At 35.2% G+C, this 26,681-nt stretch overlaps 1 protein-coding gene across 1 annotated transcript in view; it reads right to left on the bottom strand.

Moving 5' to 3' along the window:
* The window catches only part of EYS (eyes shut homolog), a gene marked incomplete at its 5' end in the record, with an annotated part of 687,713 nt that overhangs the window by 660,676 nt on the left and 356 nt on the right, over window positions 1-26,681 (bottom strand). Inside the window, 2 exons of the mRNA XM_082048968.1 lie at window positions 5,956-6,060; window positions 18,300-18,553. Of these exons, the coding sequence (XP_081905094.1) occupies window positions 5,956-6,060; window positions 18,300-18,553 (359 nt within the window). The remainder of the gene's footprint in view (window positions 1-5,955; window positions 6,061-18,299; window positions 18,554-26,681) is intronic.

Here is a 26,681-nt window from a genome sequence, read left to right as displayed (position 1 = left end):
TTCAGGATAAATCTCACCTAGCATGTGTTCTCACTAGGGCTGCAGTCCTTCAGGAAAAGGATGCTCCTGCATGGGCTTCCTCTCCACATGCCCCCGAACCTGTTGGGAGCTTGCTCCAGTGTGGGCTTTCCATGGGGTCACAACCTGCTTCAGGCATCCACCAGTGTGGGGCCCTCCACGGGCTGCAGATGGGTATCTGCTCCACTGTTGATCTCCATGGGCTGTAGCTGGAGATCCAGCCTCACCATGGGCTGCATCTATGGGTTACAAGGGAATCTCTGCTCTGATGTCTGAAGTACATCCTCCTCCTCCTTCTTCAATGACTCAAAACTTTTTGCCATCAGCATAGTTCTGCAGTTCATATTAGCAGAACCAATTCTTTGACTAACAAGTGGGATTAAACAGATTGTGTAAAAATTCACTTTAGAGCAAGGTAGAAATTGCAACAGATTTCCTAAATCAAAGTTCATTGCTTTAGCCCTCAGGCCATCCTTCCTTTCCCCTTTTATAGATGAACTATTTCCTTACTGGTGTTCTCTTAGTTTCTAAGGTGAGGGTTTTCTTTCTGGGGAAAAAAAAGTTTGCTGTCATGTTTAACCCTACTACATCTGTTGCACTTTTGACACTGAAAAAGGAATCCAACACATTCTTCCCAAATGTAAAGTTTTCCAGAAGTAATAATTATTTTCAAGTTTTTATGCACTTCTCTATTCATCAGGATTTAATTCTTATCAATACATTTAAATATTTCAGCACTTAATTCCAGCTACATTCCACTTTAAAAATATGTAAATATTCATTACAAATTATTGAAGATCTTGGACTAGGAATTTCTACATTATGACATTTTTTATTAAATTTTGGTTTATTACAGCCCTAAAAATACTCTGAAGATAAAGAAATATAGACATATTCAAAAACATACATTTTTTTCAAATGTGTTTTTCTTCACTTTTAAAATTGTTCTTATATTCCCCAAAGTTCTTCTAATAATATATTGAATGTGTTTATAGGGTGCTCAGTGGAAAATAATTAATAGATTTGATATAACACATCACTATACATTCCTTACTATAAATTGCAAAATACTAATACTTGTTGTTGTGGCATCATAAATAGAAAAACTTGTTGCTAAGGATGTTCCTCATAGTTTACTATTTTATGTTCACATAGGCAGATTTATGAGTTTGCCTGGTTTCAACAAGACAGAACAGATATGAAGACTGATGTGCTGATTTTTCTCTTACTTTGCACTTAATTATTATTTCTTACATTAAAAGAATGAGGTTGAATTTATATAACTGAAGAGAACACATGTCCTTCCTTGTATTTATATTTTGAAAAACTTTGATAATTACTTTGGAGATTATTGTTTTTTTGAGATGGGATTAGGAATAAATTGGATTTTGTCTTTTTGTATGAGGGTTAAGACATGATTTGACAAAAGACATACTAGATAAATTGGCAATGAATCAAAGTAGTATTTCCCTATTTGTTTTACTGTAGTGACTGTAGAACTTTTTAGTGCATCAATTAATCCAACCTAGGATAATCTCCTAAACCATCAGAAGGATTAATATTGTGGATCACCTAACTATTTTCCTGGCATTTGGGTAGAGAAGACACACCTACTCATATTTTAGAGAGAATGTTTTCTGCACAAATGAGAAATGAAATGTGAATCAGTAAAGTAAGAATTCAGTAAAAACAGTGAAAATTTCAGTAACAGGATAATTTTGCCATAGAGAAGGCAGAATTTGATCTTTAAAAATAAGCAGCATATTTTAACCATTTTAAGTTATTCATAACTGTAATGTTTTAAATATATCAGTGTAGCTTATTTACTTTATTTTTTATGTGATTAATTATATTCAAATTTATGTGATGTGTATATTACTATTCTAAAGCTATTAAAAACCCATATTATTTTTTTTAGATAAATAAAAATTACTTTGATATTATTTGTTGTTGTTTTAATGCCCATATATAGCACAAACATTTCAGAAATTAGATTTTCTTTTGGAAGGTTCCTACTGAAGTATCCTATTGAATTTATGACTGATGTAAATAATTTTTTCACTAATATTCTATAGAGTAATTAAAAATGAGATAGCAGTATCATAAATAATTCAAAAATAAGAAACATAATGCTTACAAAAAATCAATATTTCTCAAAATTAAAAACAAAGTATCTGGGGTCTTGTGGAAAGGTGTAGGTGCTGTGCTAAATTCAAATACATCTATTTTTTTGAAACATAATATAAATATACTTAATACATTGAAGAACATCAGTATTGTAAGAAATTCTCATTTTACTGCATCCAACAGTAAGTGTTCAGTATTTTCTATAGACTAATTACAGAAGTGTGCAATGATAGTGTGCCTTGGTTTCTGTTAACACAGTGACTATTGGTGATGGAAAAAAACCCAACAGCTTTGGAATTTCCAGTGGAGAAAGTACTGAGGTCTTCACACTTGCATTTATGAGAGACTGTCTTGGAAAATTCGTACAAACATAAGCATGGCAGACTGGAGTTTGGTCTGTTGGAGGATTACCCAGCAAAGCAGAAATCCCTTGCTCATGCTACAGGCATTTCCCACTTCAGACTCTTCTTGAAATAAAATAAAAATGGAAGACCACAAGTCTTAATCAAAAGCAGTTTGTTCAGTCTATAAATTTCTGACAATGGAATTCTCTTAACTCCAGACAAACACTATATGTTAGTAGCTCTGGACTTCGTAAATATAGTACTTTAAAAAAAGGTACAATATCTGAAAGAGCTTACTTCAGTACCAGGAGCAGCATAGCTATTAGCATAGCTTTCTTGTCAGGTTAATGAACCTTGCTTGTTAGTCAGGCTAATTAACTTGCTTTCTTCAGATCCAATCAAATGTATATGCCACACAGCACAGTGAAGAATCCAGTCTTTCATCCATCATGTTCGCATTCTCATTGGAGCAGTTATGCATTTCCAGATAGAGCACTATATATCATGTGTAACCACATGAGCTTTTGAAAAAATATATATCTTAATAGTAACAATTCCTACTTATACATCCACTTTGCACAAATAAACTATATAAGGTAAAAGAAGATATAAAACACATTTTCCTTTCAAAACATATATGTTTATTATTTATGCAGCATCTCTTCACTATTAAGCCATACCAAGATCATTCATTAAGCTATCTTCACCCACTGCTAATACAAAACTCTTTAGGAGTCTTTCCAGATTTATCTTAGCCTATCATTGAGAGTTTCTGAAGGGGAAAAAAAAAAAACAAATTCATCCTTTTCCTTCTAAAATGTATGTCAAGATAACTTATGCTGTCGTATCCCAAATAAATGGCACTCTGATATGGTATAATTTGAAGAAAAACACTCATTAAAGTTTAATGCATATAACTCCTAACTCTGTCACCTTTTAATTTTTTAGTCAAAGTTAAAAAACAGTGCTACTCACTTTTGACATGGCTGAGGTGCTACTGACATATTTTTTGCCCAGCAAAGGCATCTTAAGCTGTATCCAATAAAACAAAGTTACAATTCCTTTTAAATAAAAATAGAAATAAAATCTCCACTGCATATAAAGTTATTTACATTCATTTTTTGTAGCATATTTGATAATATTGAAAGGGGTAATCTGGGAAGACATAACCATGCACCTAAAAATAGGATGCAACCAGAGACTATTTCAGACAACAACAGGCAAAGCAGAGAAGTGGAAAGATAACAGCCACCTATCTAATGAATAAAAATGTATCACAAAGAAAAACAGGCAGTGAAAAACACGTTATTGGTGGTCTAGTCAAACAGTTGCAGCTACAAGTATTTTCATTTACAAGAATTTGATCATTAGGGCATATTCAAATTCTCTGTGCTCTGTTGTATTTTGTTACTGAATATATGTGACTTATTCCAAGTTCTTCTTCTTTACTTATTTACTGTTACTTGCTAAAAACCAGCAACTACAGATCCTCTGATGAACAAAACCTTTTTTTTTTTTCCAGAAATCCAATATGACACTGGTTGTCAATGCCATAAATAAAGGCATAAATCGTTGTTTTTCACTTAAGGATTAGCTTGAATTAACTGTCTTGTGAACTCATACTCTTGTTAGAACCAAGCTAGCAGTAAAAGTAACCAGTAATGTAGTGATTTTTGTTTTTAGGCAATTTACAGACATTATCTCTGTAATCATTGCAATATCTTTGTGGGATGGTTACATTTGTTTATCTGCACTTTCACCTAGAGAATATGAACTGGGATATTAATTAATTTACCCAAGGGCAGAAGGGGGATCCATATCACATTTATATTAAACTTCTGCTCTTTTCAGCTCTTTGTTAGGTATGTACATCACTACACAATTTCCCTCCTCTCTAATCCATCTTGCCATTATATTAATAAGGTAGCTGTAAATAGTTATAGAGAAAGCCTTAACTCTTTTCAGAAAGAAATAATAATTTATACAGATAACCTCTGGTTTACTGTGGGTTACAAGCACAACCAACCTACTAAGACAATGTCACAACAATTTTCTTTATTATCACTGACACATTCTGCTATGCAAAAGAGGTTCATGATGCTTCTGTCTAAAATCTGCTGAATGTAAGAGTGTTAGTGAACACAGATGGGGCTTAACCATGAGATAGCAAAGCAGTGAATTGAATGTGAGAACCTCCATCTCAGAGGAACAAAGGAGATAATGTTTGTGTTAATATTTAGCTACAGCTCTTATTCAGTAAAACACTTGAACCTGTGCCTAGATTTGTCCCAATGAAGCAACAAACACAAAAGCATCATCTTACCTTTGAAGATGTAACTTAGTATTGTCTTCAGTTCCCAACTGATCAAGATACCACCCTTAAAGCATTTAAGGATCTCTTGATATTAAGTACATTAAAGTCCTCTTTAAATCAGTTGTTTTGCTTGAGAGGGATGGTTGGACACTTGTGTTTCAGTACTCTTACATTTCCAGGTTTTACTGATCATTATCAGTCTCTCTTCCAAATATCCTGGTACTATAAGCCTTTTTAGACCATGGCTATATAAAAGTCATTCTTCTGACCTTATTTTGCATAGTAACACTGAGCTTGCAAATGCATATGTCAAAAACCATTTTAGAATTTATCAGTAATTTCTTATCCATGTTAATGAATGAACTTACCATTTGCTAAGTGTCTACCCCAGTCTCCTTTGGCCACAATGATTATAAAAAAAATGGAGAAAGCCTGCTGATCCTGATCAAAGGATTTCTAAGATCGGGAATTTCTAACCCACCCTTTTCTATGTTTTCTTAGTCAACATATAGAAACATAGAAATCCCAGGTTATACAATGTATATATAACTAGCAAAGCAAAATCTTCAACATTATATTTCTTTCGCCCTTTATTTTGCTGGGTCTTTTTACACTTTGTCCTTAGTTCAGTTGCCACTTGGCCTGACCCATCTTGTATATCCCTTATATCCTGTACCATATCCTCCAGCCGCATACAATATCTTAGACTCTTAAATACACTTCAGGTGGCACAAAATGACCATGCTCAGGCAATCAGGTAGAGGTCATACATACTTTAGAGCAGTCTTCAGTTCCTCTAGGTGTGAGTAATGTGGCCAACAGAACAGGATTCCAAAGACTGAGATTTTGGATGTTTGCCCAATTTCTACATGTTTTGCTGTCTAAAACCTGCACCTTTTTTCTTTTTTAAGGAACGTATATTCCAGTACTACAAGTACTTCATAATCTATTATTTATTAAATTAGGTCACAGCAAGTTGTTATGGGCGCTCATTGAGAAAATTTTCCTTTCTATTAGTCTAAATAAATAGCTATTTTTCAAACTGTAAGCAAAACACTTTCATCATACAAGACTTTATAGCACCTGAGTAACAACTGTAAAACTCACAGACTATGCCAAACCAGCAGTTGTATAAAATCTATAAATGCTTACCAGAGGGGCAGATGCATTTGAAGCCATTTATGTCCTCTTCACAGGCTCCTCCATTCCAACAGGGTCTGTCTAGACACTCATTCATGCGAACAGAACATGTTTCTCCTGAAATTTGAGATTAATAATAATAAAAAAGTGCTGATGTGTTCAAATCATAGAGACATATTTGTAATGAAAAAGGACTATGAGGTTGTTACATTCTAAATGCTGACCCCACTGGCCAAGGTGCATTTACTGAGTACACAAAGATACTGATAAACATCCTTTATGTCATGATTTTTTCTGCTTCATTGGTTACAAGACAGTTCATTTTGACAGGCAATGTTGGAAGCATGACAATCAGGAAAACAGAAAGTTTCCTACTGAGGGTATGCATAATCCTGGAGCATTCTACCATTATAAAAATTGTTATATTCAGGCAAATTTTGTTGTGTTAATAATTTTCTTTCATTTCACTCACTGTCTGCTTTGAAAAAGAATGGCAAAGTATCATTGCATATGAAAATCACACAAACACTAATTTACAAACCATTATGCATAACAATAGAGATTGACCTATATTCTACAGAAAAGTGCCGGTGCTGTGTTACTACATATTTCTCTTTCTCCATGTAATACAAAAGAGGAGGACAATCAAGTCACTGAAGAAGGTTTCATGCAGCAAAATACAGATGAGAGGGTATTAAATAATTAGGAGCAAAGGTAGGAAGTATAGTGAAATGTAAATTTGTAATCTACAGCAGGGGTTGCTTTGTTTTTTAACAGAAAACCTATTTCTAGACACAAGAATATGGAGGTAAATCATATGTTCAGTACCTGTCACAGGTCAACTGTGTATAAAGCATGCTGGGCTTTCTGTCAGCCTCACTCACAGAAGAAGATAAAACCAAATGAATGCTGAAATTCCTCTGAATTCTTTGAACTGCAGAAAATATTTGGTCTCTTATCTACACAACACATATATGTCCTCTCATACAATCACAAGAACCAAGACAGTCAGCTCTCAAAACCCGTATTTTGTGAATCTACTAGATATAAAGACCTTCACTGAGGTTCTCTTCCACACATAAATATGACAAGGTGGCTCCCATTAAGGTTTTTTCCTCTCTCTAAACATTCTCTGCATTTTTCATAAAACTTCAAGATATCTGGATGAAAAGGTGGAGACACAAGCAGAGGTCAGGGAGAGTTCAGGTAATTCAGTAAACTAAACAGCTATCTCCTAGCAGCAGCTGCTGAGTGCTGCTGAGAGTGTGCTGTGACACCAGTGAGGAATACAGACAGTCAGAACTGGCCAAGGTATAAATCCTTGTCTAAGTTATTTTAATTTTTTACATTTTCTTTGAAGTGCTGATAAGGTAACAGCAATATGTGCAACCTTTCTGATATAATTCTGATATTTTGCTTTCTTTATGTTTTCCACTTCAGATCAATTTCCACAGTCAAGTCCCTGATTGTGGTAGGTGTCTTTTGAGGAAGATATATGGAAAAGCATTGGCATCTGTTCTGTTATTCTGTGTAGACAACTGGCGAGTAGTGCAGAGTTTCTTCTAGAAGTAAATCATCTGGCCACAAGCCATGGGTAAGCTGCAGCACATACAAGAAAATCTCTTTCAAACAGATTCTTTCACCTCCCTTGACTTGCTGTGTACTCCTAATAGATAAAAGGTTAAAATAAAGCACATACAATTCTAAGGAAAATAATGGAATGCAATCATCCTCATTTACTCATTATATCTAAGATCTGTGAAATTCTTACTACCTTTTTGTGAAGATGGCTCTGTTTTCCTCTTGGATCTAAGGTGGCAAATGTATCTTACTGAACTGGATAGTACTATAATTTTAAGACATGGCTGTAACAGGTACAACTACAATATCTTGTGAATTGTTCTTATCCATCTCCTTTGATCTTTTTTTCTTTTCGGGGTAGAAAACTGGGTGTGGCATTCAGCAGGAAAATGAGTCATCTACTTGTAGGCTTCTGACTGCAGATATATACTTCAAAAATTGAGTGTTTAGGGTAAAATTCAGTTCCCTAAATGCCAGTATCTAGTGCAATATTAGATATCCTGTATTCAGTCTCAAGAAAATAGTCCTGTGGGGATGAAATGGACAATAATCATTGACAGCTGCAACAGTACCATAAGTTGGTTATTCAGGCTGAAAATCCTGATGGGAAGGTAGGAAATAAGATAAAAGAAGAAAAATACAGAGGATAGCTGTCAACTGAGGAGTATTTCCAAAAAAGAACAAAGAATATTATGTATCGGGCAAGGTAAACCCTTTGAGCAATTCAAAAGCAAAATGTCACGTGATGTAAAGGTTAATTCTGTGGCCATGTTTTGACTTAACTATGTGAAATGATAGAACACCTGGTGAGTCCTGAGAAGATGATGAAATAATGAAGGCTAGAGGAATATGGGACATGAGGTGAACATTGGAGCTTTAGCTGTGTTAAGGAGTAGTGACAAAAACAGTTTGTGTGTAGAAAAGTTGAAAAAGGAGTAAAAACCATTCTCCCATTCCAAGTCTGACAGGAAGCATAATGATTCTGTCAATATGAGAAAGGATGTGAGAAAAGGTGATTTATTTTGTATCTTCATTTAGGAAAAAAAAAAAAAAAAAAATCTGATCTAATCTAAAACTAAGAAATTCTCACCAGAGGCATCAGAAACTGAACTTCATTTCTGATGTCATGCCACTAACCCTCATTATTTTAGGACTTCAATGAGTACAGTTTTTTCTTAATGTATTAATCTATATTGCAATACTCCATAGATTAAAAGATTTAGTTCCAATTTAGACAATTAATCCCAAATGTCTAAACTAATGTTGTACAGTAGAGATATGCATGCTCTACTTGTTTAGCAGAAAACTGTCTCTTTCAGTTATTATGCTATTTTTTACCTGTGGGCATGCTAGATGTATATGAATTCCGTTCTTCATTTAGGAGAATAAGGAAATGGAGAAAAAAAAAAAAATCCTGTTCTGATAAAGGTGCTGTTTTTATGCTGGAGGCTGTTATTACAGCTAAATTACTTCAGCTGACAAAGAAGCAATTACATGCCACTCAGCCTCTTCTGACTTATTAAGCACTGAGAATACCTTTCTCATAACTGATGAAAATATTTGTGAAAATCACAGACTGATTTACAAATTGTGCTAGCTAACAGTACTTGCAGAATGATTTAGAAAGATATCAAACTTTCTGTTATATTTCCCTTGAAAATTCTGTTAACACATTAAATACAGATAGTTCATTGATTGGTTTTTTTGTTTTGTTTTGTTTTTTTCTGACAAACTTGCAATATTGTTGACATACACAACTAAGACTTTAATTTCTATGCATCTCTCTTACCATTCCTTCAAGATCACTTTTTTCCCTTCTGATTTTGCTAGCTAGCCACTGAAAAATAAACCATTTCCAGATATGAAAAACTGATTTTATTTTTCATCTAAATGTTAACTGCAGTTTTAGTAATTCTGTACATCTCAGAAAAGGCAAGGAGAATAGCATTTCTCTCCTATGAATCATGTTAAAACTTGGAAAAGCCTTTATGTTTTAGTGCAATTTTGGTCAATCAAATGCACGTGTAGTAAAAATAAAGGTAATCACTTTTTGTGTACTGTAGAGAACTGCTAGCTCTTCTGGTTATGTGCCATAACATGGAGTGTCATTAAACTGATAATTGCACCTGACAAAGGGCATGTCCCAGAACTTCTTGAAAACAGCTGCTAGGGAAATTTAAGAATTAATGTCCTCAAAGGACAAAAGTAATATATGGACACTATTTTTTAAATATTTCAGAGAGATTCAAAGACTCTGTGAAGCTACTGAGAGACTGTATTTTCTGAGTATTCAAACACAAAAAAAGTTGGACATGTACAGAGAAAACCTTTTTTTTCAGCATGCAGCTAATCTCAGCTACGCATTTGAAATGGATAGTGGGAACCTTCTTTGAACATCAGATAAAAGTCACTAATTGGCTACAAACTACTTTCAACATCAAAGTATGTTAATATAAATATTTTTCAGTTTATGCTTTTAAGGTTAATTTCAATACAACACATCCAGATATAATCAGTAGTAAAACATAATATTTAAATAGTTACTTAATAAATCATATCTTAGGGTCTTAATTCCTAAACAATTTACAGAAATCATGTCACCAAATTCTGAGGTACAAAGAGAATCTTAAAAATGATTGTGAGCCTATTCTACTCCTTCTAACTCTTTAGTGTGTTTTATCCTGTATAAAAATCAGTGTTCTTAAAATACATTTAAAAAAAAAAAAAACATGACTCCTTAGGAAAGCCTGTGACTCTTGCAAACTGCATGGTCTTGATGTTTGACAGTAACATTTTCTACAGGCACGTTGATGATACACAAGAAACAGATTATTCTGCAAGAGCACAAAAACCTTGAGAAGAGCCCAAGAACCTGAGTACATGAACGTTAAAAAAATAGGATGAAGCCTTATTGAATATTCCTTCACTTCAAAAGTAAAAGCAAAATGCAAAGTTTCATTTACACACAGTTTATACCAACTTTTGTTTTATAGGCATAGTAGAATATGAAGTTTGACAATGCAAAGGCAGATAGAATGACCACAATTAATAAAAGGATGTCTAAGAATATTTTTTATTTTAACCAGAGCTCCTTACTTGAGAAAATATTATTTCAAGACATGAAAGGAATCTCTCTATTCCTCAATCAGACAACAAGCAAATTAATTAAAATTCTACTCAATGTAATCTTAATGAATTACTGCTGGGAAAAAAAAAAAAAAAGGTTTTAAAAATCGAACTAGTATCCAAACCAGTAACAATATGTATTCAAAGGTTGTCTTCACAACACTCCTGCTTTACTGTGGACCATTCTGTAAAATGTATATAGACATAAAGCATTCAAGTCTCGTACAAATCATGTAATTTTGTTGCTTTCTAAGCAACATAAGTTATCATGTTGTATAAGACAGGTGTCAGCCTGAGTAACATTTCCTCTTACTTTGCATAAATGCAGTTATGAAAAAGCGAGACAGTCCAGGTGTGGCCTTAGTGAATTTAACCAACATTTCCTTTTCTCAGCTATGTTTTTCTACATACCTGGCTGATTTTTTTCTTTTTTTCAAGGTCTTTTCCATGTAAGAAGTTGAAGTATTTTAAAAGTATTTAAAAATCTGAAACAATTTTTTTTAAAAAATTATTTACTTCATGCAGTGTAAACCTTTATGTGACAGGTGTTCCAAATTGAAAGAGATTTATGTAATCTCATCTTAAACTGTTTAATTGGCTTAAATACTCTGAAAGAGTTTTAACTTGGAGAAAGTCTGTGGCTCCTCAGCTGTAAACTGCCAAGTGCCCAGCTCATCTCTCTCTGTGGGATTACACTGTACATCTGACAGGCAAGCTGCATTGACACAGGGTGCCAATGACAGTCAGGATCCCTAAGAAGAAAAAGCCAAAGCCCGCATGCAGGCTTCACTGATGGATGCCCTGAGCCACACATCCAGACCAACCCAGCTCTGTTTGGTGCTAGAGATGTGCTGACAGTATAGCCTTGCCCTATTGAAATAGGAACTGTATGAATAGCACTGTGCCCTTGTGGCCAGGAAGGCCAATGGCATCCTGGGGTGTATTAGAAGGGGGGTGGTTAGTAGATCGAGAGAGGTCCTCCTTCCCCTCTACTCTGCCCTGGTGAGACCACATCTGGAATATTGTGTCCAGTTCTGGGCCCCTCAGTTCAAGAAGGACAGGGAACTGCTGGAGAGGGTCCAGCGTAGGGCAACGAAGATGATTAAGGGAGTGGAGCACCTCCCTTATGAAGAAAGGCTGAGGGAGCTGGGTCTCTTTAGTTTGGAGAAGAGGAGACTAAGGGGGGACCTTATTAATGTTTATAAATATATAAAGGGTGAGTGCCATGAGGATGGAGCCAGACTCTTCTCAGTGGCAAACAATGATAGGACAAGGGGTAATGGGATCAAGCTGGAACACAAGAGGTTCCACTTAAATTTGAGAAGAAACTTCTTCTCAGTGAGGGTGACAGAGCACTGGAACAGGCTGCCCAGGGAAGTTGTGGAGTCTCCTTCTCTGGAGACATTCAAAACCCGCCTGGACATGTTCCTGTGCGACCTCACCTAGGTGTTCCTGCTCCAGCAGGGGGATTGGACTAGATGATCTTTTGAGGTCCCTTCCAATCCCAAACATACTGTGATACTGTGAATAGAAATGTAAGCAGGTATATTAAATGCAGATAGGGTGTGTGAACAAACCAGCTGAACCCAATTGCCTTCCTTTGTGCAGCAGAAATAATAATTCTATAATTTTAAGTGACCCTGCAAGGATAAGTAGGTATTAGGGCCCTTAAAACACCAGTAGGCCCTAATTGCCCTGAGTAGCCTTACCTGGGAACTTCCCACACACCCTGTCTATTGTCCAACGAGCTGTTTCAGCTCAGCCCTACTCAACAGTAAGCACTCAGGTCTGGCCTGAATTATTCTGTAGATGTGCCTGTTTCCAGTCCTGCCTTCGGCCGTGTCTCAAGAATGGACTTCAACCCACACTGTAGGTAATTTTTCTCTTGGGATGCACCTCTTGAATGTTCGTTGGAGCGTTGTCTCTGGTTCTGTCTCATGCTGCTTCTAACTCGCTTCCACAGATAGATCCTGGACCTAGTCCATTGTTTGTGATGCCTGGGGCTTGTGAGGTACCTGTTACCAGCCTCTGCTCTACCCACCCTGTTTAGATGCTGCAGGGCTATGCCTTGCTAAGTGATGGCAGTGCCTTCACTGGGGTTGTCCTTGGATCCTGGTTTGTGGTGCACATTGTGGAGCAGACTTGCTCTTGCTGTTCTTTGTTAACAGGTTCACTCTTCATTATGTATTTGGGTATCCATCAGCTGTTCTAGTGTTTATTTTTACAGGGGTTAAATGTTCCTAAATTTACTGATGTTGAAAAGGTTTGGTTTCCACACTTAATTTGTCTTTCTTAATGGCATTAGGGATACCTGTTCATATCTACCACAGAAGGGTGACACTGTTTAAAAAATATCCAAACAACTTAAAACGAAGGAATAACTTATTGAAAGTACAAAGACTTAAAACCTCTCAAACAGACTTCAAATGTTAAGTGGACTTGTCTGATGTATTTGTAGAAAAACAAAGCACAGAAATTTAAAGTAATTAAAAGATACTAAAAATGTCCTAATTGCATTTTCATCTTTTGGACAAAAAGAAAAAATACTGAAGAGCATCATATATAGCATATGATAATGTCAAACTCAAAAAGCTACTGGGAGGCTTACATTGGTGATGGCTCTTAATACTGTTATTTGTTACTTACACATGGGTAATATCTTTCAGTATCTTGCTATGTGAGTTACAGTATATATTAAAAATAAAAATATTTTCCAAATCTTAACTATACAATCAATGTGATATAGACGCAAACCCTCAAGAGAAACCAATGAGTCTATATTGCATATCTACTTAGAGCTCTCAGCAGCCATCTTCACATTTTTATAGGCATACAAACAACAAGAGGTTTAATGAAGGATGTGTTTGTATAAAGGCAGCCTTTTTTTTCAAATACTTCCAAGAAGATCTTCTTTTGAACCAGAAATGAAGCACAGTGTTATTTGTTCAGAAATACCAGTCATCAAGAAAACTGGAGTCATTTGATGCTGAACACTGATGCTTTGAGATTAACACAAAGATAGGGAAGAAGGGATAGACTGAAAATGACTTTGAAGGTAAACAATTATATTTGAAGAACTGAGCCAGAAGAGGGCAATATAGAGGGTCATCCCATGATAAAAAGGATAGAATAATTTTGTTGAAAAAAAATATTTACTCAATCTTCAAAGACCGTACTGCAAACTTCCAAGTCTGACATTGGCCAAATTCTCTTGTAGGTGATGGAGAGTACTCCAGATATATACAAGATGTCTCCATATTAAAGTTGCCATCACAAGTACAGTTTACAGTTCAAAAGGAAAGACTGTGGTGCATGATGTTACAAAGTATTTGTTTTTACTGTGCAAACACACAAGCCTTGGATTTTTTATGAAGTTGCTTTTTACCAAATCAGATCATGCTTTTCGTGTTGACAAGTCCCATTACAGTGCCTAAGGGGTCCCTAGCCATTAGAATGTAAAGCATTTGAGAAATGCTGATAGACACCAGATCGATCGATCATCTAGGCAGAGAGGACAGCTATGAGTTATCTATATAAAATTTTGCTTCTGAAATAAAAACTGATTCTAATGTTGTATCAAAGAGTACCAAGGGATTCATTTAATAGCAGGAGAGAAACCAAGCTGATGACTGGGAGCTTATGGCTTATTTGCAAATCTATGAATCCTTGTACACAAAGTATAATAGTTTTCCAAAGATGCACAGAGCCCTGAGCAACAATAACTTCTGTTTTACTCTTTAGTTTATTTACTATTGCCTTTGATATTTCATCTGAAAATAAACTTACTTTTTATGAAGAAAAATTAAGTACATCTGGATATGTCAAAAATTTGAATTACAGATAAAAGACTTAATGAACACACATACAAAAAGAAATGAGATAGGAATAAATGTGGTTTTTTAGTATTACACTGAAATACACTTCACTGATTCATATCGTGTAGTTATGACTGAACTTCATATCTGTTTTGTGCTGGAAAATATCCCAGGATCATAAACTGTCAGAGACTATATAAAAATGGAATTGCTAGGGTAGTGATAACATTTTATAAGTTTAAACAACCTTTTATTTATTGTTTGTGGTTTATACTCTGAAAAGTCAAGATTCAATATATTCAGTACATGTAATAATAAGTTACACTAAGTGAGTAATATTGTGAAATTTCTTTTTTCCTTTAGTTTGCTTCTGTGGGAATGCTATTATATAATACCTCATTGTGTGATAAAGTAACGATAATAAAAACATTTTTCCAGTAATATATCATTGTATCATTTATATAAGCAAGTCCTCATGTTCACAAAGTCACAGAATGGTTGAGGCTAGAAGCAACCTGTGGAGGTCATATTGTCCAACCTCCCTGCTCAAGCAGGAACATCTAAATCCAGTTTCCCAGGACCGTGTCCAGACAGCTTTTGAATGTCTCTATGGATGGAGATGCCACAGCCTCCATGGCCAACCTGTACCAGTGTTCAGTCACTCTAACAGTAAAAAAGTATTTACTGATGTTCAGACAGCTCCTCCCATGTTTTGATTTGCACATTCCATCTGGTCCTCTCACTGTGAACCACTGAAAAGAGTCCAACTCTATCTTCTTTGCACCCTCCCTTCCAGTATTTATATACGTTGATGAGATCTCCTCCCTGAGCCTTCTCCAGGCTGAACACTATCGGGTCACTCAGCCTTTCCTATAGGAGAGATTCTCCAGACCCTTAGCATCTTAATGGCCCTTCGCTGGGCTCTCTCCTGTTGTTCCATGTCTCTTTTGTACCAGAGAGCCCAGAACTGGACACAATACTCCAGGTGCGGTCTCAGTGCCAAGGCTGAGTAGAGGGGAAGCATCACTTCTCTTGATCTGCTGGCAAAATGCTGCCTAATGTAGGCCAGGAATTTGCCACGTTTATCACAAGGACACATCCCTGGCTCACATTCAACCTGATGTCCACCAAGACCCCTAGGTTCTTCTCTACAAAGGTGCTTTCCAACTGCTTAGCATCCAGCATGTACTGGTGCTTGGGGTAATTCCTCCCAAGGTGCAGGACTTGGAACTTCTTGAACTTCATGAGATCCATGTCAGCTCATTTCTTCAGCCTGCCAAGGTCCATCTGGATGGCAGCATAACCCTCTTGATATATCAGCCACTCTTCCTATTTTTATGTCTTTCGCCAATTTGCTAAGGGTACATTGTACCCCATCAGCCAGATCATTTATGAAGATATTATACAGGACTGCACCCACTATTGAACCCTGGGGTACACAGCTAGTTACTGGCCTCCAACTTGACTTCATGTTACTGATCACCACCCTCTGGGACTATTTGTTCAACCAGTATTTGATTCATCCCATTGTCCAGCCAAGACTTCATCAGCTTTTTTATGAGGATATTGTCAGAAACAGTTCCAAAAACCTTGCTGATGTTGAGGTAGAGAAATACTTTACTCTTACCTCCTCTACCAAGTCGGACATATCATTGTAGGAGTTCATCAAGTTGGTCAAACATGACTAGACCTTGCTGAATCCATGATGACTATTGCAGATGATTTTCTTGGCATTTAGGGTTTCTAGGATTAGCTGCTCCATTGCCTTCCCGGGGATCAAAGTGAGGCTGACATGCCTGCAGTTCTCCAGATCTTCCTTTTTGCTCTTCTTGAAGATGGGAGTGACATCTGTTTTCCTCAAGTCTTTGGGCACTTCTAATCACCACGACCAATTAAAGTTGATTGACAGTGACCTCATAATGACATCTGCCAGCTCCCGCAGCATTTGTGGATGCAGTACATCAGGGATCACGGACCTAGGTGTATCTAGTTTGCCTGAGTATTTCCTGATCTGAGCCTTTTGCACCTCTTTCATGCCTTCTTTGCTCCAAACTTTCCCTATGGTCTCCAGTCCACTGGATTTCAGAAAGACAGTCTTATTACTACAGACTGAGGCAAAGGCAACATTCCATACCTAAAAACTTTTCCATGTTGAGTGTCATCAAGTCCCCACCTTATTGAAAACTGGATCCACATTTTCCCTACTTTTCCGTTTGTCACCTACATACCTGTAGAAACCCTTCTTGTTGCCTTTCACGTCCACTGTCAGATTCGACCACATATGGGCTTTGTCTTTCCTGACATTCCCACTGCATGTTCAGATAATGTCTTTGTATGTCCTCTCAGGTTACCTGTGTCTGCTTCCACCCTCTGTATCTTTCTTTTTCTGTGTTTGATTTTGGCCTGGAGCTCCTTGATCATCCATGCAGGCCTCCTGGCATTTTTTTCCTAACTTCTTGCTCTTTGACATGAACCACTTTTGAGCTTGGAGGAGGCGACAGGCTTTCCTGAGCCCCTCTTCCCTCCAGGACTTTATGCTATGAGACTCTTCCAAGTATTGTCCCTGCAGTAGATACTAGTGTGGCTGAAGTCTCCCATGAAGGTCAGGAAAATACAAAATAAGAGTTGAAGTTTCAGCAGTGAAATTATGTTAGATTTTGTACAGGTAAGCCAAGTATTTTTTTCTCTTCGCTTGCAGTCAGACATTTGGTAGTGCTATCTGAATAGTTTTTAGGCCACCTCAGGGAAAATACTCTGTTTTTTTACACATTTATTAATAAATGAACATGAAGAGGAAATGTATTTATTAAATGTGTATTTAAATGACCAAGAAATTATATACTGAACTCAAACTGAGAACAAGATATCTGGAAATGTGTATCACAAACACGTAATTACTTAAATAGCTCAACACTTCAGTAGTGATCCAGAAAGATCAAAATACATGTGTGATTTCAGTGATCTAACTGGGACTTACAAATCTAGTACTATTGCATGCTGCCTGCATTGGAGCAAGAGCCGTCAGTAACTCGGAAAAATAAGATGTGAATTAATGGTTGATAAGTACAGATGGCACTGTGCATACTACACTATTTTTTTTTCTTTGTTAGTGGTAGTATACCACAAACTGCCAATAAAGATAGAGAAACAATCAAAATAATAATGTTTGTGTTTTAGATTAAAGGCTGTGAATGCAGAACGTCAGCATTGGTGAATCCAAAATTATTTTTTGCCTGTCACATGTGGTCTGAGTATCAGGATATTCACCCAAATCAGCAAATTAGGACAAAAAGGAATCCCCTTGTCAGTTTGTGTGGGATTCATCCAACCCAATGCAGAAATCTGCAGCACATCTCATCCTAGAACAGATGTCTAAGATAGGCAGATGTAGTGTCTCTGCTGAGTTGAGGGGGAGTCTGAACAACTCACTCAAATGTAACTGTTCCTGTTCCATACATGAAAAGAGATGATACCGCTGATCTCATACCTCCTCATGCTTAGATTTTCCTGTTCTGTACAAAAACATTTGTTCCTATCAGCCCGTGTGTAACTAAATCAGTGACACCTAAGACCACGTAACAATGAGATAAAAATAATATAATTAACATTGTTTTGAAACTTTTATTTTTTTTTCCAATGGCAGCAAAGCTCATGCTCTAAATGTTTCCATGCTATTTCAGTTAAAAGTCTTGGAAGTAATACAAATACACAAATATTAGTATATTCATATTTTATATATTTAAAAGTTGTTATTAAGCACTCATATAAACATTGCTTGCATAGAACTGGTCAATCACATCTATAGTAGAAAGCACTTCAAAAAAGAAAACTTACCTTTGAACCCAGCTGCACAATGACATGAAAAGTGGCCAATTAAATCCATACAAGTAGCTCCATTTTTGCAAGGTGAACTTGAGCATTCATTAATTTCAGCTTCACAGAGGAGTCCTTCATATCCAGGCACACAGTTGCAGCTGTAATTATGCAAGTGGTCCTGGCAGAAACCATGCTCAGAACACTGGTTTCCAATGCAATTGTCTATATCAAGTTCACAAAATGTGCCGGTGTAACCAAGGGGACATATGCACCTGTTATTGCAATGAGAGGAGAAAAAAAAAAAAAACCAAAACCACAAAACAAACAAAAACCCCTGTCTTGAATATATAGGTAAATAATGGCAAATAATGTTAACAATACTTTCACTTTGAATTACTCACAAATTGATTGCAATTTTTTCCAGTCTTCTTTCTCTACCTTTACTTGTCACAAAGTAGCATGGCTTCATATAGACTGATTGCAGTAATTAAATGGAACTGCACAATAACCAGAATCTTAGCTATTTAAGTAGGACAAACTAGTAGCTATAGAGTTTTTAATACCAAGCTTACGATAACAATACTCAAATAGGAAACTGGTATAACCTGTATTATGCATTTTAAGAATTACTTTTATGAAAATTATTAGCTGTTTGCTACAATGTCTCTAAGAGAAAAACAATATTAGATCCTGTTTGCTCTGGACATTGAATCAGTATAAAATTGCTTTATCATTAGATGCAAAGGTTGCAATTTCTGTCTATAGCTGAAAAAAAACAACAATCTATACAACTTTAAAGAAATTGAGCTGGATATTTTTTTCCCATAATGTAGAATGACATACAAATTGTAGAAGACCAGAGATTTTTTTATGCTTTTTTTTTTTTTTTAATGTGTGAAAACAAAGCTGGATTATCTCATAGCTGATCCACATCTCATAGAATTAGAAAATTAGATAATCCCTTGTATTTGGCAATATTTTCTTCAATTGATCCTCCCCTTATCATGTCCAGAGGTGTTCTCGCATGGGAGGAGATAATTTTACAATCATCTTACATATTCTGGGTCCATAGAGATGCTATCTAGAAGCTGAAAGAAGTTAACATGTTAAGCAAAACTTGATTATAGCAATTTTCCCTACCAATCCATCTGGCAGAAAGGATATTTTTTCCTTATTTTTAACAGAAGCAAATGTTCATGTGGCTGTTTGCTTCAGTCCTTGCTTATTAATCCTGCATTTTTATGTTAGACTTGTGGGAATTTCCACTTAGATATTTTTAGATCCCTATCAAATTTCCAACAGGATAATCGCAAGTCAGTAGGAAAAAGACCCCATGTAAGATTGTGTGCAGAAAGGGTCCTATAGAAAGTAGCATGATGATTTTGAATGCCATTTCATGAAAGCTTTTTCGATATAACTTTTGGACTAACTAAGTTATAACCATGTCCACCATTGGCATACTTTGTTCTCTGTTCAGTTAGGCTCTAATTTTGCCTGCAGTTTCTTCTTGGCAAGACAGAATTTGAAAGACCAAATAACTTTGTCTGTGTACAAACTGGAGATCAACAGGGGCAGGATGCTGGGGGAGCTCCATCTATTGTAATACTAATGAAATACTCCTGAAGAAAAAATAAGAGGGAAAAGAGATATGTATAAAATGAATAGATCCTACTGTTTAATCCATTTATTTTTTTTTTTCTCCAAGGTAATTGGTGGACGTCAGTACAGCTCTGAGTGTTCAAGAGTAGCTTCAGAGCAGACAGAAAATTAGGCAATTTTTCCTTTTCATGCTGTGACTAAAAGAAGCCTACAGTAAAGAAGGTGTCTTCATAAGGATACATTATTGGTTGTTATGTGGTACTCTACAGTGGACTGAGTGTAGAGATGGTTTAGCCTATGGAAAAGCCAGGTACTATTAGAAAATAAAATGATTCATTCTTTTAATAGCACAATCATCAAGTTATTGAGAAACAATTGTTATTATTTGTATATGTATATGTATATGTATATGTATATGTATATGTATATGTATATGTATATGTATATGTATATGTATATGTATATGTATATGTATATGTATATGTATATGTATATGTAATACCAGCTGCTTGCAGGAAGGTCCAGGCTTCCCAGTTAGACTTTTGTTGACTTTGTGTTGTCTTCATGCCTGGGAATTTTTTTTTTTAATACCTGAGGTGTGGCATTATGCTCCATTGTGTCTCAAGATGCAGCTGTATGACTATTTTATACAGATCAGAAAAGAGGAAACTTCCCGGCTGTTCCAAACTGTAGTGTTTTGTATCACATTGCAGAGAAGTATCAGAACATGTAAAATTGATTAATTTCAATTGAAACTAAATCAGTAGATGTGCTCCTCAGAGTACAGCTAATGCACATCAACTGCTAATGTGTTTCTAGCTCATGAACCAAAATAGAGCTTGCTTGAAGTAAGCCCTCCATATCTTGTATAGTGTGTCTGTGAGTTCTTTAGCAGCACCTATTTTGTTTTACAGATCCATTGCTACTGCACTGCAGTACCTACACAAGTATAGCTACTGTATTCTCTCTTCTAACTTTGGTTGCTCCTTAGCAAAGGAGAAATTTTCCTCTCTTGAGAAGTCCAGCTGATTCTGATTCTCACTTTTTTAAAAGAACGAAATTCACATGGATCTTCTCATACAGTTGCTTTACAGCTAAATGTAAATGTTGATTTACATAAAAATGCAGTACATGTACACTTTTAGTTACTTTTAGCTGAACAGTTTCTGAATCCACCAACAGTAAATGTTCAGTATGGAACAACAGCCATACCGTTGTTTTCTGGTGTAGTTAATCAGCTTGTTTCGTTCATTAAATTTTATGTAGCCAAAAAAATTTTTTTTTACAGTAATGATGAGTGTGTGCATTATGAAAATTCAACTATTCTATCTTTCTTTGAAAACATGGCTCTTAGTAATATTGAACAGAATATTTAATCTACAGCTCTCCTTAACAGGAAAGAGAGGATTAAGAGAAGGAATTTTCTATTGTTTCCTTACTGTTACTGGCTGTAAAGCTTATCTTCAGAGACCACATAACTACGTAGGAACAGATGTAAAAGAGAATCTTCTATTTTCAGTTTCATATTTCTGATTCCATACTACAAACAATGATGTTATGAGTAGCATATTTTTCAGTGCTTCAGTGTCTGAAGAAATCTAAACCAAGAATGGAATGTCTTTTGTTTCTCCTCGTGAAATTATAACTGGATATCTTCCAATTTAATATGGCTCATCTCCTGTAGCAGATAAATCAAGGGTCTTGATTTCATATTATTGCTCAGGAAAAATAAAATTATGATGTTTTCTCTTGTCACTTCATTGTGAAAAGTTTACTTGGTTTAGCTATTAAGTATAAGTTGCTGCTTTCTTGAATATATACGAACTGTTGTGGTTAATTTTTTTCTTTTATTTGTTGTTGTTGCTGGCTGTTTGTTTGTCTGTGTCTGTTTGTTTTCTCCAGTGTAAACAGGACTAGAAAATAACTTTAAAACTGGATCTTCATGTCATGTGAAACAAAATGGCTGACTAATGCAGCTAGTCAAACCCAAATCTGTGACAGCAGCCCAAAACAACGTGAAACCACAAACTAATGGTGCAGAAATAGGTTTTGCTCTGTTACTATTTGCCAAACACATACTTTCATGAAGACAAGAGTATTCTAGTCCTCTTAAAAACAAGTTAATTTCTTACTGTGTGTTGAGGATTAAAACATTTAAGAATTGTTCATTTATTGTTTATAATTCAAACTCAGGTTTAGAGGTGATAGGATCTAGAAGTTCAATAAATTCCTTACAAGCAATTTATAACAATCTACACCAAATTCTAAGGACATGTTTACTAATAACTTTAGCGCATAACATCATGTATCTAAAAAGGAAGTCTAACATTTATTAGTAATAATCATTATTTAGTCTTTATTTTAAATCTGTACTTTATGATGTGTCTATTTTTCAATAAAAACAAGCTATTTTTTATGCAGCAAAAGTCTAAACTAGTCAGGTCCTTAAATTTGGTGCATTTTTTGTTAATTTAAAAACATTAACATACAATAATTACCACTCGCAGTAATGCATTAAATGCTCTACAGTACTACACAAAAAAGTAGACATGGATTGCACTGCGCTTATTTCTTAAATGTAATGTGTAATAGTTTAAGTGCAGTTCTGTGGACTTTGGATATGAGCATCTGACTGCATTTATTTGTAGCTTAAACATTTTGATAAAATTCTAAATTATCCAAGATGTTTAATAATCATTATCATTTCATCACCAAGTCAATCTATGAAATGGGTCTTGAATACAGTTTTGTTAAACAGTGTGCTGGTATTACACTGACATAGCTGAACTTCAAATATCTTTTCCTCTCTGTCTTAGAAATAGTATCAAGACCAATGATCTCTAAGTAATTAAGTCTTTTACACTTGTAGTAGGAAAAATAATGTCACCGTGTTAGATTTTAATGAACATGACCTTGCATTAATACTTCAGCAGCACCAAAATACTGAACATGATATAAAAAAGCTTTGAATCATGGATTGATTTGCAGTTTTACTTTTTTGCAAAGCTGAAATACTTCTCTACAATAAATTTAAAAAGAATTTGTATACAGGTGTGGGGTTTGTTATTATAGTAGTCCAGGAAGATTAACTGCATTTATTCAGAATTAATTATTTTGTTTTCTAGTTGAAATAGAAACTGCACACATGTTCATAAATGGAGTAAAAAGTTACTTAGTTTGACTTTAGCTTTTTTGTAAGCATCTGTATTCTCTGCAGAAAAGCTATTGTATAACTTATTACAGAGATGTTCCCTAAGAAATTGCAACATATATTCACCTACCTCCTGGAGTTGTAGCAAAGACAGGAAAAGCATTTTTCCTCTTTCTCTAGTTGAAGAAGCCTATTATTGCTACAGAAAACTGTGTATATCATAGCACTAACTTTATATGGCACTGTCAACCAGGTCCTGCAGTCAAATTGCCTATATGGTATAAGATGAATAAACTTGAAAATGGAAAACTAAATATAAAAAAATAACCTAATCAAACAGCTTAATTTAAACAGCTGGTAGAAAATGAAAAAAGTTAAGGATTAATAAAGCAATTGAACCTTTAGATTTTGTGATACTTAAAAGTTATCTAAATTATGTTTACTTTTCATAATCTTGCTGGCATCATGCAAAGAAGTGATTCATATTCTAAAGCATTTTGTTTAGCAGTGTGTCACTAGGTGAGGCTTTACTCTTTGTAGTAAGATTAATTCAAGACAAAATTATACAGTCTGAAATTTGTATACTGAAGAATGAAAAGTGAATTCGCAATTCAAGCTCTGCTGTACACCAAATCTAGCTTCTTAATGGGAAGTTTTCCTGCATAATAACTCATGAAATGCTGACCTCAGAGCGTATTAGTTTGTCATGAGCTTTTAAACAACGGGAAAACCTGCAATACATCTTCTTCAAATGTCTTAATCGAATAGTTATCAATATTGCTTGCTGAGCTTTCCCAGGGCTTTGATAAGTGTAGAACTTCTTCTGAATAGACTGGACTGAAGAAACCAGACTGAAGAAACAGGATAAATAGGGCAGGTATTGGAAACTACATTGAATTTTAAATTGTTTGTGGTGTTGGGTTTTTTTTCCCTCTGTTGCTCCCCTTCACTAAATAGACTACTGTAAAATATCTATTAGGATTTAGTTAGGATCTTGGTTGTCCAAAATGTAATGATGACAAGGAATAAATTTACAAGAGTGAAGAAAATAGAACAATAAAATCCCCCTTGGATTTTAAACCAGAAGGATCAACTCCTTGAAGAGTTCTCTTACTCTAATTATTCATTAAATGCTTCTCATTGGGCCATGTTAAATCAGTTTTTCACTCCCTTCTACTGCAGTGAACCAATAGAAGTCCTTTAGAAAGGAAAGTTCAAATATTTTTTTAATGCAATAACACCGTCTATTTGCTGAGGTAATTAATCTTCTCTGTTTTTTCTCTCAGGTGTATATGACCAAAAGTAAAGGCATTCATTCGGTGTGTGGATGCAATTGGTCTATTGCTTGGTATCTGCCAGATTAACCATATTGACAGTTACACCATGAATCCAGTGCCAGGGGCAGTAATTCTTTGGAGAAGTTACCACTTTAAATGCATGCTGATTAACTTATGATATCTCAAAGAGCACAGACTCAGCTGGAAGTGCAATAGTTCATTTGAATTAATAAGAGGTTTTGTGTCAGTGTGAATGAGGCCACTTTAGTTGTAAGAGAAGGCTCACTAAACCAAAGGAGTTAAATTCCTAAGACTTATTACTGTGATTGTGTTTCTTTTATTATGTAGCTGTACTGAGTGTTATACTTTATTATAGTTTTAAGGTCCTCCTCCTTCACCCAGAGCAATTCCCCATCCTAGACTCAAAGGAAATTCTCTGCGTGTATTAAATATACACCTATGTGACACTATCGTCTGGACCAGGAACAGTCATTTCAAAATGGGATGGAAAAAATATGCCATGGTAAGGAAAGTTAAAAAAATTACTTACAGCTGAGTGTTTTATTTCTAATCTGGAAAAGCCTTACAGCTTGTGGAATGTGAGAGCTTAAAAGAGGGGGATGTTCTTGAAGCTGAGGTGGATACTTTCCATGTTTTTCTGGTCTTACCATTATTACAACAAGCCACCACTGGAATGCTATATTTTGACCAAATTTTAATAATTAGTTTAGAAGTTAAAATTTCTTAACTAGGAGAAAAGTCTGGAGTTCACACTAATTTTCCATAACTTAAAAACAACAACAAATAAGCAAACAAAAAAATGTATAACATTTTGGCTTACTTAATAAGTGGAGGAGATAAAGGTACCTTTAGGTGGTGTTTTGAATGACTATAATAGTCATCAGTAGAGTTGTTGATGACACCTACGTGTCTAACTCTCTATGTATTCTGCTGACAGTTTTCTTATGTCTTCCTGAAACTACTTTGCATCAAACAAAGCTCTTGATAACTGCCTTATCAAAAATGATACCATTTTAGGACAGAGATGTAAATTGCAAGAGTGTTTCAAAAACGTTCATTTCCTTCTTTTGGTTTTAATGGTGTATTGGATGGGGAAATGACAATTTCACTTGCTAACAATAACTCTTGTGAAATTCCATTATTTTTAAGGAAGGAGTAGTTCAGTTCTCTTAAAAAATGCTTCATTGTTACTGAAAAACAGCAAAGCTCTGTTGACAGAACAAGTGTCATACAGTAAACACTCTGCCTATTATTTTTGCAAAATAATCAATTGTGTTGCTCTAGGGTCAGGTCTTCTGATAACAAAACTGTCTGCTAACATATCTAGCATCAGAAGCTTAATGATATGTATTTTTGTTCCTTAAATAAATGGACTGATCTGTCAATTTAATTTGTCTTTCAAAGACTGAAAAAGTAAGAATTGCTTTCTGTCAGTAGCTTGATTCTGGATTAGCAAGCTAAATTCAAAAGGTTTTGTTTTACTAGAAGTCTTCAGACCTACTAATTTCTCCATAAATGCTAGTGGATTTTGTACAGCAAACATGAGTTAGTTCTCCTATCAGAATTATTTTTGTGATGCAGAAAGGAAAACCACAGACTTATCAGTCAAATAAAATGTCAAAATATGACTGATTTGGGAGCTGACTGCAAGCTGGCAAAAAAGAAGGATATAGACTTTGTAAGGACTCTGTGGCAAAAATTCCTTTTAACTACAGTATATTGAGAGTCATATACTTATCTCTATTTGTGTGCTTATTTGGGAATTCCAGTTATTATTACAGAAGATCGTACAAAAACAGAGATGGAGTGGAAGAGATTTTTAATTACTTCTATATTAACTTTGTCCACTATTGCAACCTTTTCTAAATAGAAACATTAAAGCATATTAATTACAGTGCTTCTAAGTACAGGACACAGCATAAATTAAAGGCTTTCAAAATACATTTGCTGACATTATGGAGAGATTTTAGTTATTCTGTTTTTTCTAGAGGAAAAATAAATAATTCAACTCTGATAAGAACAGCTGAACTGTGCTTATTGAAGAAATCCTTTTCCATTTATTTTTTCCCGTACTTTTATGCAGTCCCAGTTTCAAATTTCCAGAGCATGTTACAGCTCACTAAGAAATCACATACTTGACAGTTTTGTCAATAGCTAAAAAAAATAGCCACAAGGAACTCAGCATTTCAAATATTCACTTGAAAATTATAATTCAGCTTTCAATAAGAGAAATCACTCCATGTCACATACCAGGCTCACGGAGTGAATTTTACAAAACTGATGATTTATTTAACTGGGGTTTTATGTAGTTCATTTAACTACTTTGTCCAGCAAAGAGGAGTGTTTGTGAGG

The sequence above is a fragment of the Streptopelia decaocto genome (genome assembly GCF_964273445.1).
Source record: "Streptopelia decaocto genome assembly, chromosome: 3".
In the NCBI taxonomy this organism is placed as follows: domain Eukaryota; kingdom Metazoa; phylum Chordata; class Aves; order Columbiformes; family Columbidae; genus Streptopelia; species Streptopelia decaocto.
Note: the sequence above shows the minus strand (reverse complement) of the source record. Positions and strands in the feature narration are given on the sequence as shown.